The sequence below is a fragment of the Aphidius gifuensis genome, linkage group LG5 (assembly GCF_014905175.1).
Source record: "Aphidius gifuensis isolate YNYX2018 linkage group LG5, ASM1490517v1, whole genome shotgun sequence".
Taxonomy (NCBI): domain Eukaryota; kingdom Metazoa; phylum Arthropoda; class Insecta; order Hymenoptera; family Braconidae; genus Aphidius; species Aphidius gifuensis.
The window spans coordinates 12,072,011-12,090,274 of NC_057792.1; the positions used below are offsets into that span (position 1 = coordinate 12,072,011).

At 34.1% G+C, this 18,264-nt stretch overlaps 4 protein-coding genes across 4 annotated transcripts; all 4 read left to right on the forward strand.

Annotated features, from left to right (window-relative positions):
- The first annotated feature begins 9,977 nt into the window (after nt 1-9,977).
- On the forward strand, nt 9,978-12,861 carry LOC122857623. The gene is made up of 2 exons (XM_044159875.1): nt 9,978-10,066; nt 10,896-12,861. The coding sequence occupies exon 2, from the start codon at nt 10,899-10,901 to the stop codon at nt 12,339-12,341; it is 1,443 nt and encodes a 480-aa protein (XP_044015810.1). The 5' UTR covers nt 9,978-10,066; nt 10,896-10,898; the 3' UTR covers nt 12,342-12,861.
- A 1,420-nt stretch (nt 12,862-14,281) lies between these two features.
- Nucleotides 14,282-15,844, forward strand: LOC122856384. Its single transcript, XM_044158059.1, has 2 exons — nt 14,282-15,484; nt 15,698-15,844. Exons 1-2 carry the CDS (start codon nt 14,282-14,284, stop codon nt 15,842-15,844), a joined length of 1,350 nt encoding a protein of 449 aa, XP_044013994.1.
- Nucleotides 15,845-15,857: 13 nt separating this feature from the next.
- On the forward strand, nt 15,858-16,700 carry LOC122856386. The gene has a single exon (XM_044158060.1). The coding sequence runs from the start codon at nt 15,858-15,860 to the stop codon at nt 16,698-16,700; it is 843 nt and encodes a 280-aa protein (XP_044013995.1).
- A 7-nt stretch (nt 16,701-16,707) lies between these two features.
- On the forward strand, nt 16,708-17,870 carry LOC122857624. The gene has a single exon (XM_044159876.1). It carries the CDS (start codon nt 16,744-16,746, stop codon nt 17,410-17,412), a length of 669 nt encoding a protein of 222 aa, XP_044015811.1. The 5' UTR covers nt 16,708-16,743; the 3' UTR covers nt 17,413-17,870.
- Nucleotides 17,871-18,264: the final 394 nt, after the last annotated feature.

Here is an 18,264-nt window from a genome sequence, read left to right on the forward strand (position 1 = left end):
AAGATGTTGTGACATTGCCATTCCATATAAATTATTAACATCAAAGTACATGAGGTATGACTCATCTTTGATTGTATCATACTCCATACCCATGTATGGATTGTTGGCTTTTGCATAATGATTCAGACATACAGCTACTCCACCTCGTATTCCTTTCTCGATGAATAAGAGTTGTTCAGCATCTGTTAGTAATTCCAATTTTACACCAGTACATTTCAGCATACAATCCCATGAGAATCCTGGTGTTGTATAGTAATGAAGAGGATCCAAGTTGTATGATGATAAACAGTTTTTACAAAAATTTTCAAAAATATCAGCTAACAACAAAACATCTGTACGTAAATATAAATCTGAATAGTCACCAAGTGTTTTAATTTCAAATTTTTTCCAAACTGTTTGGGCATGTTCATAATCATCATTTGAAATATTGCTGTTATTTAATCTTGAATAAAATTGATCAATAAATGGAAGTTTCATATCTTCTAATCTATTCCAGCTATTGATGTATTCATATGGAAATACTCCTTTTCTTTTTAATAATTGAAATTTTTCTGGATCTTTACAATATTTTTTAGTAATTTTCTTATCGCATACAGCTAAGTTTGAAGCCAGTTTGTTAAGACTAGTTGCCATAAATCTGTAGGAGTCGATAAATCTTAAATTTACTAGTCGGCTACCTCGTTTATTTAAACATGGATACTTGATTTCTTTTGTAAAAGATATATATTTTTCTTTGTTGATCAGTAAAATTCTAATTGGGCCCTCAAACATGTTTGCTAGAGTTTCCAAAAAAAAGTGTGAGTCATAACCTGAAAGATTATGAAATATTACTGGTATCGTAAGTGAATCTGTATAGTTGTCATTACATTCAGGATGAGCTGCTCCACGATAATGGCCTGTGTAATGGCAGTGATCGTGATGCCTGATCTGTGCAGGAGAAAATTCATTTTCACAAATATGATATATTTGAGCTGTTTGAAAATCCATGATTTGTTCTTGAGTAAGAGGCTCCATTGGTATTGGATTATTCGAAATGTCATTTACTTGTTTCGTTCTTTCTCGAAGTTCTCTGACAAACCACTCTATACAATCAGGACCACGACGTGACTTGAATTCTGACAGAGACTTGTCATATGTACAATGAAAATAATATGCAGCACTGTGCGGCACATGATTGTCTGAATACTCTGAATCATTCTCTCCAGGTTCTAAAATACATTCAAGATCTGCATAGATGACAAATGGTGCTGGTTCTTTGAATCGGTGATTTTTAAATTTTAATATATTTTCACCTTCTTCTGGTAAAATCATTCTCACTTTATTATTATTTTCACAGTCAGTTAAATGTTTTTCATATGAATTTTGAATTTTGAAATGACAAAGACAACGACCACACAACCACTTTTTATGATAATTTTTCGAAATTTGTGAACTGACAAGGCGTGACAAATTTCGTATCCAAGCAAAATGAAATATTGGTTCATCAGTTGACAATCCACTATTCATAATGAGTAAATGAATTGTGTGTTTTAATGACTTGTGTTTACTCAAATACACTGGTGCTATTTCATATTTATCATAAATACCGTAGACATTTATTGATAAATCATTCATAATCTCAAATTTTGGAATGTCACATAACATTATTGGAAAATTTATCCCATCATATTTTAGAACTGTCTCAAAATCAGGGTATGATGTGGTACGATAGCTGTGCGATTGAGCTGGATACAAAGCCGCTGTGATTGCATACAAAAAACAGTACTCATCATTATTTTTAATATTCAAAACTGCTTTTTTTATTTGGATACTCTTTGGCAATTCGATAAATGTTGATAAACTACCTCTCAATGGCTCATAACGATTAATATTAATCATCAAATTAATAATTGCTCTTAATGTCCACCCAGAATCTTTTTCTTGAAAATCTTTGTGAGAAATTTTTTTGTTAAGTTGTCATTGAACCAATTTTTCAAGTCAGTAGTTGGTAATATCGCTTGATTTTTTGTATTAAAATATTTTGTCTCATCGATAGGTTCACTATTTTTTCACTTTTAAATTTTCATGATTTTTGAGAATATTTTTTAAACGGTTAATTGTCATCTTTTTAGAATCCTCTAAAAATGAATGTATATCAGTATGTTGAAGATTAACGATAGTCACTGATCGTATTCGACCCTGGAATGCTGAATCACCATCTAGCCACTTCACTCTATCACTCAGTTTTTTAATATGTCCAACACCAGCACCATGTTTTCGTTCACTTTTAAATTTTTCATTCAATGATCTTAGTTGGGATATTGTTGTTTGAATTCTTAATTTATTACCAATTGTTTTGGCAGCTTTCAATGCTTTATTTATAAGCCGAATATTTTTTTTTCCGAATTTCAACCAATTTTCTGTTTGATCTGGCGTACGAATTATTTTATATGCTCCATCCATAATCTTTATCAATTTGAGACATTGCTCTGAACTCATGTTGTTCATTTATTTGAATGCTCACGTAATCAAAAAGATCGATAATCTGACAGAGCCGTATACCTTACAGGCTTTATATAGCATAAGTATTTGAACAGTACTCATCATAAAAGGAATCAAGGTATATATTTTTTTTTATTTTATTTTTTTTATTTTTATTTTTGGAACAATTCATTTTATATAAAAAAAATTTTTTTTTACAGAAAATAAAATGAATTTTCTATCAGCAATCAATGTGGCTGCAGCAATTTACTATTGATAAAAATGTCTGATTTAACTCCTGGAGCTGAATACAAGATCACTCAAATTCGAAAAGCAAATACAAAATATGGAGTGAAAAGCATTGTGACAATTCAACATGAGTTTAATATGTTTTTACCCAATAAGATATCAATATTTTTGGAGGAAGATAAAGAATTTGAGGAGCTCAAAACTATGGTAGATGGTGACCATCTTGGTATGCGTACTCAACAAGTAGCACCGAACATTTTCTTATGTGAATTTATCGCTGTTTAAGAATAATCGATTGAAAATGTAATTTTGAAAACGAAAAAAAAAATTATCAAGGAAAAATGTAATTATTTAAATAAATAAAATTGATAAAAAAAAAAAAAATATTTCTTACAATTTCTTCAAAATAAATGGAAATAAGAAAAAAATATAATTTATAAAAATTGTAAAAAAAAAACTAAAACGAAAATAAATAAATATATTTATCAAAAATCTAAGATGAAAATTCAAAACGAATGCTGAAAAATATTTATAAAAAAAAAACAATATATACTTTATTTTTTTTTTGTTTCAAATGGAATATGTTGATAAAATTATTGAAAACACAAAAAATTTCGTGATATGATTTTTTTTTTATTCAAAAAAAAACAAAAAAAATGATTACATTGTTTTTTTTTATTAAAAAAGAATCATGTAAATTATTTTTTTTCAAAACTGATTGTGTATTTTTTTTTTTTTTTTATTCATAATTTAATTTTTTTATTATTTTTCAATTTTTTTTAAATATTGTGTATTTTTTGGTACTGCATACGTTCATATTCAGAGTAGTTTCGTATCCATGATATTTTATTTATTTTTCTTTAATAAAATATAACTTGTTGTCGTCTTCTTTGATCTTAGTATTCAATTTCAAAGTTTCTGGATTTATCAATTGTTATGTGAGGAGACTTCGCAGCCAAAAATTATTAGAAAGTGTTCTCACATAACAATTGAATGATCCAGAAACATTTAAATAAATTCGTTGATAAAATCTGTTCACTTTATTTTATTATTCAATCTTTAATGTGTAGTCTTAACGCGGGTATCATGCATAGGGAGGAGTGGTCAAGCGTTGTGAGGCGGTGCGTGGGTGGAAAATACGCGAGGGAGCGGTCACGCATATAAGTGGGTGTTGCTCGCGGCTAGAGTGAGAAACGCATGCTACCTTCGTACTCATCTCGACTCCTAATACTTTGTTTAAAATTTCTCCTATTTTAAATAGTTTTAAATAGATTTTTATTATTAATTTTATTATTACTCAATATTGTTATAATTATTAATCAGTATTACTATTATTTATTATTATTTTAATAAATATTGATTATTATTATCATTATCAACAAGTATTACTATTATTCACATTATTATTTTCATTTTACTATTATTAATATTATTATTATTGTAGCGCGTAACATAGTCACATATAATAATATAGGTATACTGGTGGCCTTATGTGACATCGGTGACTGATGTATGTGTGTAATGTGTGGATGTATGTAGAGGAGAGAGGAGAGTCACATGGCGACGGAGAGACTGTCTAAAGGGACAGTGCTATTTTTTTCTATGCTGCCGTCACTTGTGTAACTACCGGCGTGCCGGCAAGTAACAAACCATCACAAGTACAATTAAATTTACAAATAAAATAAATCAAAGAAAAACGTGGTTGAGTAAAATTAAATATACATTGTACGTACAAATTTCTCAATTAACCTGAAGGTTATTGTATCAATAACTATTATTACAATAACAACAAAACAACAATTATATTTTAAATTGTCCAAGTGGAAATTATCTGAACAACATTATTGGCATTCAGGACGGCGTCCATTCGGTGAAAATTCACCGCCAATATTTTGTTCATACCAACAACATCAACACAGTATTTGGAACAATCTGATATATTTGGTAACTGGCTGTAAAATAAAGAAATCAATATAATTTGTCATCATTGGGTCTGATCAACCCGGACAACATCATCATTCTTGTCAACATCATCATCCAGAGCAACACGTAAAACAAGGTTGTAAAATAATTGTATGAATAATGTGTGTGTGTGAGCATGTGTGCGAATAGGGTCACCAAATTAATTTAATAAAATACAACAATACTTGATTAATATAATATAAATTGTTGTGCTATTATTATTTAAAATACCTAGACATTTTCAGGTTAAATTTAATAAATTTGTTTGTTAATTTTTTTTAAAAACAATCTTCATAATATCACATAAATTTAAAATAATAAAAAATAAAAATTTAGAATATTACATTATTATTATTATTATTATTTATTATTAATATATAATTATTATTATTTGTTATTAAAAAAAATTGAATAATATTCTCATTCATCCCGAATCTTCTACGAACCTTCTCGAATGTTCTAGAACCGTCTCGTAGATTCTAGAAACTTCGAGATTTTTACCCCTGCCCCCGATCTGACCCCCCGATCCCGACCCCTGTCCCCTGGTCCCCTCACCATGGCCTAGAACCGGCCCTATATAACTACTTTAAGACCATGACTTGAAGTCAGGTCTCATAACGTTTATATTTGTATTCAAATAAATAATATTTTATAATTTTTGATAAAACTTAACATTATAACTAATATTAATTTTGATACTTAAATTGTTTTTATAATAAATAATCTTGTTGTTTGTCTGCCATAATTATTGTCTTGTCAAGTAATTTATAGTGCTACCCTTGATTTTACCTTTTCAGTGACTTAATTTTAACATTCTTTACTCGGCCCTCTCTCCACGAACCAGCATACTGAACGACCCAGGCAAACCCCTCAACTTAGTTTTAGAATTATAATTTCAGGAACGGATCAACATCTATGGATATCGTTGGATTAATTGGATTATTCGGATTTTCGTGACTATCGTGATTATTGTGGTTATTTGGCTATTTGGTATTTGGTATTTGGTATTTGTTTATTTGGCTATTCGTCTATTTGTATATTTGGTTAGTTTTAGTGACGTTTTTCCAGTAAGTTTTAGCGTCGTAGAGAAAAATTTACTATCCCCCCCTTTATCTAAAATAATTCGTTGATCCTCGACCCGAACTAAATTCTAGAATTGAGTGAGAAGATAACATGTCACGTTACAGTACAGATGTTCTTCTTTTAGCTGATATATTTGAAAATTTTAGATATTTTTGTTTGAAAACCTATAACTTAGATCCAGCTCATTATTACACTCTCGCAGGGTTGAGTTTAAACACAATGTTAAAATATACAGAGATTGAGTTGGAATTATCAATAGATGCTGATAAATTATCGTTTATTGAGGGGGGTATGAGAGATGGCTTATCCCAATGTTCACATCGTCATGTCATTGCAAACAAAAAGTATATGAAAGAATACAATCCAAATATTAGAGATTCATATTTAATGTACTGTGAAATAACTGTGAAATAACTTTGATATCATTCATTACGATCTATTGGTGATGATGCTGAGTGGGGCTATATTTTGGAAACAGATCTGGACTATCCGGTAGAGCTTCATGATGAACATAGGGATTTACCTTTGGCACCAGAACGACAAATACCTCCTTTATCAACAAGTAAACCCCCAAAATTATTAGCAACTCTTTATCCTCAAGAAAAGTATGTGATTCATGATAGAAATTTGAAACAATACGTATCTTTGAGGATGACAATTAAAAAAGTACATAGATTTTCGAAATTCAAACAACGAGCTTGGTTAAAACCATATATTGACTTAAATATTGAATTACGTACCAAGGCAACATCACTCTTTGCTAAAAATCTATTTAAATCATTTATTAATATTTGTTTTGGTAAAATGTTGGAGTCAACACGTTCACAAAGAATAATTAAATTAGTATCAAGATATGGTGGTCGAGGTGGGGAAAGAGCTTTGATATCGAAACCTAATTTTAACTCATTCATTATTGATGATTTAGTTATTGTTGAAATGAAAAGATTGAGTATCCTTTTTGATAAACCAATATATGGTGGTTTTACTATTTTAGATATTTCAAAAACAGTCATTTACGATTCTTATTATATTTATATAAAAAAGGAATTTAAAGATAATATTAATTTTGTATATATGGATACTGATAGTGCAATTTTAGAGATTTTTACACCAGATATCTATGAGTTTATTCGTAGAGAATGTAGAAATTTTGATACATCTGATTACTCTCTAAATAATCGATATAACATTCCTTAAAAAAATAAAAAAGTACCAAGTATTATGAAGTCATGCAATGGGAAAATTATGAAGGAATTTGTTGGGTTACGTTCGAAAGCATATCCATTTCTAGTTGAAGATGAGACTTGTGTCAATAATGTAAAACGTCATAAAAAAGCTAAAGGAGAAAAGACAACATTGTTGGATATATTGCCCGTTAAGGGATTTATATCTAGTAATGATTTCAGGATAGATGTTTTAAATAATCAACACAATAATATTTTATGTTTGTTATCGTTTAATTTTAATTTTTGTCATTTAAATTACTATTTAAATTTTATAGTATTGTTCAATTCATTTATTAAATTAGTTTTGAATTTATTTTATTGAAGTATTAATTTATCTAAGTCGATTTTTAGTCAGCGCAAGTGACAAGAGAGAGATTCGTAAGCTACGAGACTGCGAATGCAACTAACTGAAGAAAGGTCAAAGAAGCTAACTAGCTCCTGGGCCTCAACATGAAAATTCTGGAAAATTCTAATTGAAAAATGGAGAATCTAATTGATTGAATTATTGATCTATGATGTTAGCGCAGAATATCATGACTCTAGATTGAAAGAATTACATAATAATATAATTAACTGAATTTAGTATATTATACCCCGAGTGGAAAAAATATATTTAATTTATATTTAATGGAAATATAGATTAAATTTGATGGATATACAGTTTTGGACATACTAAAAGTAAATTAAAAAAAAATTTAGAAAAGATTTAAAACAAATATAAATTAAATTTAGAATATGTTCAAGTTTGGACACACTAAAATTAAACTTTTTCTAAATTTTTTCTTTATTTTTTTTTTTTTTAAATTTTTTTAAATCTAATTTTCGTATGTCCAAAACTGTATATATTTCGAATTTAATTCATATTTTTTCTAAATTTTTTCTAAATATAAAATAAATTTATTTCATATTTCCAATGAATATATTTTTTCCACTTGGGACAGAGCAACATCCTAACTATTATTATTATTATTATTATATATATAATAGACCTATTCAAATAAAAAAAATATTTTTTTTTTTGGCCTCCAGTGCGTGAAAATTTTTGTTCTCAATGAAAATGACAAAATAGATTAAAAATTTTTTTTTTCCGATTTTTATTGAAACGTCACAAAGGCATAATTGATTTTCATCGGAATAAATCACGACCAAAGCGCGGTGTCAACTAAAAACAGTCACAACTTGGCCAATTTTAAAGATAGAGAGGTTTTATTATGCTTGTTTTAAAGATTAATAAAAACTCTACAACTAATTTCTCATGATTTTTTATGCTACTATTTCCGTTTCGTTCGAAAAACAAACAATTGTCGTTACCAGAAGCTAATTTTCGATTCATTAGTAAATAAAATGCATATAAGTTGTTTATTTATGACGATAATGTTTTTAAAAAAAATTGCATTTTCAAGGCCTTCAAAAGAGGAACATTTTCATCTTATTACTTTTTTTGTCAGATTAATATTTAATAATGAATAAACCGTAAGTAGGTCAATATCAAATTTTTTACTCACTGAAAATTAAAAAAAAAACTGATAAATTTGTATTATCTCTGAAAAAATTTCTTGATAAGATCATCATAGGCTTTGATTTAACTGTTATTCTTTATTGCAGCGAAAAAACTAAAATATGTAAAGAAAAAACATAAAATGAGTTAAAAAACAAGTGTTCTAAATAATCGTTCGATTTTATTTCAACAAAAAAAAATTTCAGCATGAATATTACATCCCAGGTAGGAGTAAACGATTGTGCCAGGCTTGGCACAAGCTTGTGCACAAGGCTCACATGCTTGTGTCTAGCTTGTGCTACAAGCTTGTGCCAAGGTTGTTAAGTGATTGGAAATGTGCCTATGTTACAAGCTTGATGACAAGCCTTGTGCCAAGGCTCGTGTCCCAGCCTCGTGTCAAGACTCGTATTCCAGCCTTGTGCCGAGGAGCTTGACTCCAGAAGCTTCAAAAACAATTTAAAAATATAAATAAATTATTATGGTTAATCTATTATTATTGTTAATTTAATAATTCCGACATTGTTATTTTTTAATTCAGACAATTCTATTAAACGATAATAATTAAACGAAAAACTAGGGACGCGACGCGGGATCGATCCGGGGCCTCTCACGTAGAAGTCCAATGCACTATCATGTTGACCATCGGGGTATTGATAAAAGTGGTCGTCAAAATTTTTTATATAAATAAATTCTATTGAGACTAAACACACAGTCCTCGCAAATGCCTCACACAATAGTCAAAGCCTGATAATTTTTATTTGAAATTTATATTAAATTTATATATCTAATTACTATAATTTTTTTTTTTGAGTCAAATATATGCATAAGTCAAGTCTCGTGTCGGGCTTGGTGAAACAATGGGCACCAGCTTGAAACGAGGCTGTATTACGAGGCTCGTGTGAGGGCGGGAAAAATCAAGGGGACAGGCCTCGAAAAGGCAATTTTTTTTAAAAACATTATCGTCATAAATAAACAACTTATATGCATTTTAATTACTAATGAATCGAAAAATTAGCTTCTGGTAACGACAAGCGCTTGTTTTTCGAACGAAGCGGAAATAGTAGCATAAAAAATCATTAGAAATTAGTTGTAGAGTTTTTATTAATCTTTAAAACAAGCATAATAAAACCTCTCAATCTTTAAAATTGGCCAAGTTGTGACTGTTTTCAGTTGACACCACGCTTTGGTCGTGATTTATTCCGATAAAAATCAATTATGCCTTTGTGACGTAAATAAAAATCGTGTTCACGCGAGCTCCTCTAATGTGTGTCGTCACAGAGATGACCAGTAACCACTGCGCATCTCTGTTTTTCACTGCCCAATCAGCGCACACTAGAGAAGCTCTCATGTCGTCACGACAACGCTCGGCTTACACCGTACGTTGCCGTAACTATTCGAGTCTCTCGTTCATCATCGAGGATCTCCGGCCAACTTCGAGTTCAACATCAAGCAAGTCTCCAAGCAGCGTTCTGGAGTCACTTGCGTTTTGTGCTTCTACATTACACACCACATTATTTTTCATCCATTTATACCTGGTGATACACACCAAGTATAATTACTTTTGAGTTATTTTCACGTTGGGCAAAAGGTATACAACCTTTTGCAGAGTATATTTATTGAGTAATATCACCCTTTTGTATATATTTTTCCCTATTAAATAAACGCTATTATTTAACCACAAGTTCATCATTTCCTGTCACATTTATTTCATCCCTTTATACAGTCCACATCCTGGCGCAAACATTTGGTCCTTCTCGAGCAAAAGTAAATTCAATGTGTTCCCAAAATGGTGATATAAAACAAGTGAAAATTGAGTGTGTAATTTTTGAGTTATTGTGAGTGTAAATCGGAGCATCACGAGGTAAAATTTAAGAGTGTTGAGTGACCTCATGGGGAATGAAAAAAAGCACATCACCACGAGGTGGTGATGAAATGATATCTTATCTTGTTGCTAAAAAAAGGAACAAGTATCCAGGGTGGATGGATATCATTTTTTATAATCGAGAGATTTTTTTTTCATTCTCCACGCGACAACTTCCGGTGTGGTTTTAGCTTAGCGAGACCGCATGGTCAAAACTTGAAAAAAAAAATATTAATCATGCTGCTTGAAAAAAAAAAAAGAGAGTGTGAGACAATGAGAGAGAGAGAAAAGCTTAGTTATTTTTTTTCTTCCACACGGTCGTTTTGTCTAGTATTTTTCGAGGTTAAACGTGATGCTCACGATGTGTGTTAAAAATCCAACCCATGTCATCCAGTTAAATATCCAACATCCAACTATTTTTGTCATTTGTACCATGTGATCCTGAATGATAAGAGTATGAGTGGTTGGGATGTAGTAATATATTGGTCAAAAATTATGGGTTACTGTAAAATAATGTATAGTAACAAATGAGTAATTTTTTTTCAATATATTTAAGGTTATGGCGCAGCAAGGTCCAGAAGGTCAACCAGGGCCATCTAAGGGCGACACTGGTGACGTGAAATCACCTCTATTTGAGCCAGCTTTGTCGCCAGAGGAGCTTCTGGCTAATCAACGGGCAACAGCTATAAGAAACTGCCTCAGTGACGCCTACGTTTCCCAGCAGATCTTGAGTGAGCGTTTGATTCGTATTTACAACTGGGTGATTAATGGCGTCAAGGAGGAGAAGGTCTTCACAGCCAGTGAGCTGTCGGTCAGAGACTCCGAGACTGACCGAATTTACCAGCAGTACAGCGACGCACACAAACTGATTCAACAGCAGCTGTTACACCTCCCAAGAGAGCACCGTGAAGCTGAGCAATCTGCCAGGTCTTACTGGTTAAACAACAAATTCCTCACGGTGGAAGAGGGCTATTTTGAGACCTCAGCTCTGCTCAAAGACAAATTGTCTCTCTTAAGACCACCACCCAGTGCCACAGTAGTTCAAAACATCAATGAACTACCACCACTTGATGTACCAACTTTTGATGGTGATTACACTACGTGGTTAGGCTTCGCGGACATGTTTGATCAGGTCGTAATACAAAGACCTGGTTTATCAGACATCTCCAAATTCAGACATTTGCTATCGGCACTGGATGAGAGGACTAAGGAGAAGATCAGTGGCATCTCAGTTACTGGTGACAACTTCTCCTTAGCCTGGGAGAAACTAAAAAAAGATTATGGTAATCCAAGGAGGTTGGTAACAGCAGAGTTGTCAAATATGCTTGACCACTTCAAGATGTCAGCACCATGTGCTCAAGAGTTGTCACGAATAATCTCTCGTGTAGACCATTCATCAGCGGCACTACGCAAATTGGGTCGTCCTGTTGATTATTGGGACGACATTATTGTATATAGAGTTAGCAAGTTATTACACAACTCCTTGGCAGCCTCCTGGGAGAAGAAGATAGCAAACACCACTGAACCTCCATCCTGGTTGGAGTTTCGAAACTATCTGACTTCTCAGGAAAGAGCCTTGGAGTTGGTGGAGCAGTTAAATACATCTCCGAGTCCACAGAGTTCATTGCGAACTCATCATGGTGCAACAGCATCACCATCAGCTAACACATATTATTGTGAACTCTGCAAGAGCAACTCACACAACTTGGTGAGGTGCCAAAAATTCATTGACATGTCACCGGTCGCCAGAGATGAATTTGTTAAAACAAAAAGGGCAAAATTCATCTGTTTCAACTGCCTGGGCTCTCATGCAGTTGCACACTGCAAGATATCACAGACGTGCAGGAGATGTCCTGGGCAGAGGCACCACACCATGTTGTGCTACAAGAGCAGGTCCAAGAGGGCCACAGAGCCAACACCATCATCAACATCAAAGCCAACTACAGCTCCAACACCAGCATCGACATCAGCAGCAGCAGAAAAGAAAGTAAACACAACATAAATATTTGGGTTTTGCTGTTGTTGATTGAGCCAACAGTTGGCATTGTTAGTAGAGCCTCTACTGTCTCGAGATGGTCTCGAGGCAATAGTTCATCGTTTTTTTGTGCCTGAACAAAAAAAGACACAAATCACCAGAGCAACAATGACTTTGTAATTTTGTACAACATTCTCTACACTTACTATCTTTGATATATTCAGTATTTTTTTTTTATAATTAAAATCATTTTTTTTATACGTAAAATCATGTATTATTACTAAACTTAAATTCACTCTTGTATATATTTAAAATCATTTTTACATATGTATATATTTAAAACCATTTTTGATACGTTATTATTATTCTTTTTCTACATAAAATTCGAGCCAATAAGTTATCAGTTAAATATTTAATTTAACATTGTTTTTTTTACATTATATTTTGCAAAAATATTACTTGTTCATGTGGTCAATATTCATCATTTATTTTTCTTTTTTTTACACATATATTGACACAATTAATTAAAAAAAACAACAAAACTAAACATGTTGTTGTTTAATAAAAAAATATAAATTAAATGTACTTGATATTATCACGTTTCCACTTCTCCTTTCATCTCCATCTGCATCAAACTAGACGTAGTTTTTTATTGAGTAAATGTATATGCATATATATACATGGGTGCACTGCATTGAGTACGTATGCATATATATATATATGTGTTCATGTGACATTGACTTGTCATGGCATGGACATATATATATATCATGTGTAGGCCGGGCATGCATGTGTATATAGGTGTATGCTATTTGGAATTTTATGATGCTTACAGCTGTTATATCTCGAGCTGACTGAAGGGGTGTGGTCAATGCTTTTCTTCCTTTCTTCTTTTTTCTTCTTGTCTTGTTGTACATCGGCACAGGGTTATATTTGTTTCATCGGTGCATTCGTGTCATGGAGGAGTACTCGAAGGCCAAGAGTACTCAAATTGTTGTTACATTCTTATGTTTTCATGGTGTACATATATGTTTCAACATTTGCTTGTGTTCCTTTCAATTTCATCGTTGTTAAATTAGGTCAATGAGTTTAAACAGGAAACTACATTTGACAATTTTTCAACAGGGAGAAGATCAAGTACGAGTCCTAGTGGAGAGGCTCACACCTCGGCATCCAGTACTGCTGACAACAGCATTAGTGGACTCTCTTGATCGCTGGGGTAGGGTTGTCACTATCCGAGCATTGCTGGATCAAGGGTCTGAGACGTCACTGGTTACTGAGGAATTAGCAAACCGTCTAGGACTCAACAGATCGTCAGCATGCCTTGCAGTGGTTGGCATTGGCCAAAATTCCATGCAAGCTAGGGGAGAAATTATAATCACGGTGATCTCCAGGGTTTCACCATATCGCCGAGCTGTTTCAGCTTTAATTATGCCAAGGCTCACTGGGTTGTTACCATCGGCAGCCATTAAGAGGCAGCAATTACAAAATTGGCCTCAGATTCAACATCTGAAGCTGGCTGATCCCGAGTTTTATTTGCCAGCGCCAATTGACGCCATCCTTGGTGCTGATGTATACAGCACAGTATTAAAGGAAGGCGTCTTCAGAGGTAGAAGACTATCCAACAGCTCAGAGTACAGAGCTGGGTTGGGTGTTCTCTGGTAACACACCGAGCCTTGGTAGAGATATTTCTCTCATGACATCAAAGCATTATCACCAGGGCATCAAATGTCAGAGAAGAAGAGTTGTACCAACTTGTCAAGAAGTTTTGGCTACAAGAAGAGCAGTTTGAGTCATCAGAGTCATCAGACCTTACAGATGTCGTCTGTATGAAATATTTTATTTCAACCTATGAGAGAGATGCACACGGTCGTTTTGTGGTCAGGTACCAGTTTAAAAGGTGTGTAGACAACTTTGGTAACTCGTATGAGTTAGCCTTGAGAATGTGGCACAACCAAGAGAAGAGAATGGCTGAAAATCCAGCTCTTCAACAGGCATATTGTGACTTCATGAATGAATACGAGTCACAAGGTCACATGGTCGAAGCATCACCTGTTGAAGACCATTCTAGATGCTACTACCTACCACATCATAGTGTCATCAAAGAGTCGAGTACATCAACAAAGTTGAGAGTTGTATTTAACGGTTCACAAAAGACAAATACTGGTGAATCTTTAAACGACAACTTGTACGAGGGTCCCAAGTTATTGAATTCTTTGGTGTCTGTACTCACACAATGGAGAGCATATCAGTATGTTTTTTCGTGTGACATACGACAAATGTTCAGACAGATCATCATCCATCCTGATGATCAAAAGTATCAAAGAATTCTTTGGAGACATACACTCGACTCACCAGTTCAAGAGTACGAATTAACAACCGTAACATATGGTACCAAACCAGCACCATTTTTGGCTTTGGCTACTTTGAAGCAACTTGAACTGGAAGAGGGAGATAGGTTCCCGTTGGTTAAATCAGCTATTTCACAAGGGTCATATATGGATGACATATATGTTGGTGCTGATAATATACAACAAGGGGTTGACAAGGTGGTACAAATACAACAAATGCTTCACTCAGGTGGCTTCGAGCTGAGGAAATGGATAAGTAACTCGAGTGAGTTATTGAGTAAAATTTCAGTAGAATTTCATGAGAAATCATCCACCTCGAGTGATAGTAATCAAGTTTTCAGGACACTTGGTCTCAATTGGGATACAACAGCTGATTGTTTTAGTTATATTCCAATAGTATATAAAGAACCTAAAGCAATCACTAAGAGAGTCGTCTTAGCACAAGTGGCTCAACTATTCGATCCACTTGGTTGGATATCACCAGTCATAGTTAAGGGTAAATTATTTATGCAATCTTTATGGAAGATTAAGCTTGACTGGGATGAGCCAATTCCTGAAAATTTATTGGGTCCATGGAGAGACTTTGTCTCTCAACTGAGTCATCTATCTGAGATAAAAATACCGAGATGGTTGAATCTCACACCAACAGTTTCATCCATTGAGATTCATGGATTTGGTGACGCTTCTGATGCAGCAATTGGGGCTGTAGTGTACTTGGTGTCTATTGATACTCTTGGTGTAGCCAAGAGTAATATAATAGCATCAAAATCGAAGCTAGCACCTATTAAGGCCGAATCCAACAGCTCCAATAAAACTAGAGTAAAAGTTTCGACACCGAGATTGGAGCTGTCAGCCGCAGTGCTGTTGGTGAAATTGGTGAGAGATATTCAACAGAGTTTGGGTTGTCAGTCAGTAAAGATACACTTGTGGACTGACTCATCCATCACTTATTATTGGATCAAAGGCGACGCTAGTCGTTGGAAAACCTTTGTCCATAACAGAGTAGTATTTATAAAAAATACACTCACACAGGCAACCTGGCATCATGTGCCAGGTGAGGATAATCCAGCTGATATCGTATCACGTGGTACATCATCATCACAACTGCATACAGACACGTTGTGGTGGCAGGGTCAACCTGGATTATCAAAGTCAAGATTCATGGCCTGTGTTGAGTAACCCAGAGATAGACATGACTCAGGTTGAAGAAAAGCCATTAATTTGCAATGTGACGTCAACCAGACGTGAAGAATTTTTGGACAACTTCTCGTCATTGGTCAAAGCTGTTACAGCAGCAGCTTTGTGGAGAAGATTTTATCAGAGTTTCTCGTTGAAATACCCTGTAAATAAATCTTCTTGGATTACATCTGAAGAACGTCAGAATGCATTGCTGGGCTTGGTAGTAAATAATCAACGGTTATATTTTCATGAAGAGATTAAACAATTATCAAAGGGTGAAACCTTGTCAAGGTCTAGTTCTTTGATAAAATTGACGCCATTCCTTGATAGAGATGGTGCCTTGAGAGTCGGTGGCAGACTGAGTAAATCTCTCATGACAAGTGAAGAAAAATATCCGTTGATACTGCCAAAAGAGTCGAAACTTACTGAACTGGTATTACATGAGTGTCATGCAAATACTTTGCATGGTGGTGCACAACTTATGTTGGCCACCTTGAGGCAACAATATTGGATTGTTGGAGGACGTCTACCAGTCAGAAGTTTCATTAATAAATGTGTTGTTTGTGTGAGACATCGAGCTGAAGCTGCACAACAGTTAATGGGTCAACTACCAGCATCAAGAGTATTGAAATCAAGGCCATTTCTCCATACAGGAGTTGATTATGCTGGTCCATTTGAACTGAAAACATGGTCAGGTAAATGCAACAGGTCATACAAGGCCTACCTGGTTGTGTTTGTGTGTATGGCTTCGTCAGCCGTTCATCTCGACTTAGCAACTGACTATACAACTGAGGGTTTTTTAGCAGCATTTAAGCGATTTGTCAGTCGTCGTGGACGATGTGAGAAATTTCAGTGACTGTGGCACTAATTTTGTGGGTGCAGATGCGGAGTTAAAACGCATGTTTAAGGCATCCTCAAAAGAAGTAAAAAATCTGGCCAGTCTTCTAGCAAAAGATGGTACAGATTGGAGTTTTATTCCACCTGGATCACCACATTTTGGTGGTAAATGGGAATCAGTTGTAAAGTCAGCCAAACATCACATCAAAAGAGTCATAGGTGATCATAAACTCACCTACGAGCACTTCAGTACCTTTCTGACACAAGTTGAGTGTCTACTCAACTCTAGACCATTGTGTCCAATGTCTGAGGATCCTGATGACCTCCAGGCATTGACACCTGGTCACTTTCTCATTGGGGAACCACTTAATGCTGTGCCTGAGCCATCAGTGTTAGATGTCCCTGACAATAGACTCAACAAGTGGCGATTGTTGAGGAAGTTTATGGAGTCATTTTGGGACAGGTGGTCGAAGGAGTACTTGCAAAAGTACTTGGTCAGGTCAAAGTGGTTAAAGACATCTCCATGCATTAAAGTGGGTACAATGGCTTTGGTCATTGATGAGAGATTGCCACCCGGTAAATGGGCATTGGCACGAGTAACTGAAGTGTTTCCTGGAGCTGACGGATTAGTCAGGGCAGTCACTGTGAAAACACAAACTGCTGAGTATCAGAGGCCAGTGGCTAAGTTATGTGTCTTGCCAATTGAGGTCACAGATGAGGTTGACAATTAATTTGTCAAGGGGGGAGAATGTTCACGCGAGCTCCTCTAATGTGTGTCGTCACAGAGATGACCAGTAACCACTGCGCATCTCTGTTTTTCACTGCCCAATCAGCGCACACTAGAGAAGCTCTCATGTCGTCACGACAACGCTCGGCTTACACCGTACGTTGCCGTAACTATTCGAGTCTCTCGTTCATCATCGAGGATCTCCGGCCAACTTCGAGTTCAACATCAAGCAAGTCTCCAAGCAGCGTTCTGGAGTCACTTGCGTTTTGGTTATTCTACATTACACACCACATTATTTTTCATCCTTTTATACCTGGTGATACACACCAAGTATAATTACTTTTGAGTTATTTTCACGTTGGGCAAAAGGTATACAACCTTTTGCAGAGTATATTTATTGAGTAATATCACCCTTTTGTATATATTTTTCCCTATTAAATAAACGCTATTATTTAACCACAAGTTCATCATTTCCTGTCACATTTATTTCATCCCTTTATACAGTCCACATCCTGGCGCAAACAAATCGGAAAAGAAAAATTTTTAATCTATTTTGTCATTTTCATTGAGAACAAAAATTTTCAGGCACTGGAGGCCAAAAAAAAAATATTTTTTTTATTTGAATAGGTCTAATATATATATATATATATATATGTATGTATAATGTATATATTAAGGTGGTCCAAAAAAAACGTATTTTTTTTTTCGCGTTCTTCCACTAAAATTCATGTTTCCTATGAAAAGATGGAATTCGGTGAATTTGTTCAAAATTTTGAAATGATTTCTAGAGGTCGCAGTTGTCGTTTCTCAACGAAAAATTTCAAAATAAATTGTTTTTTTTTTTTTTTCACTCATT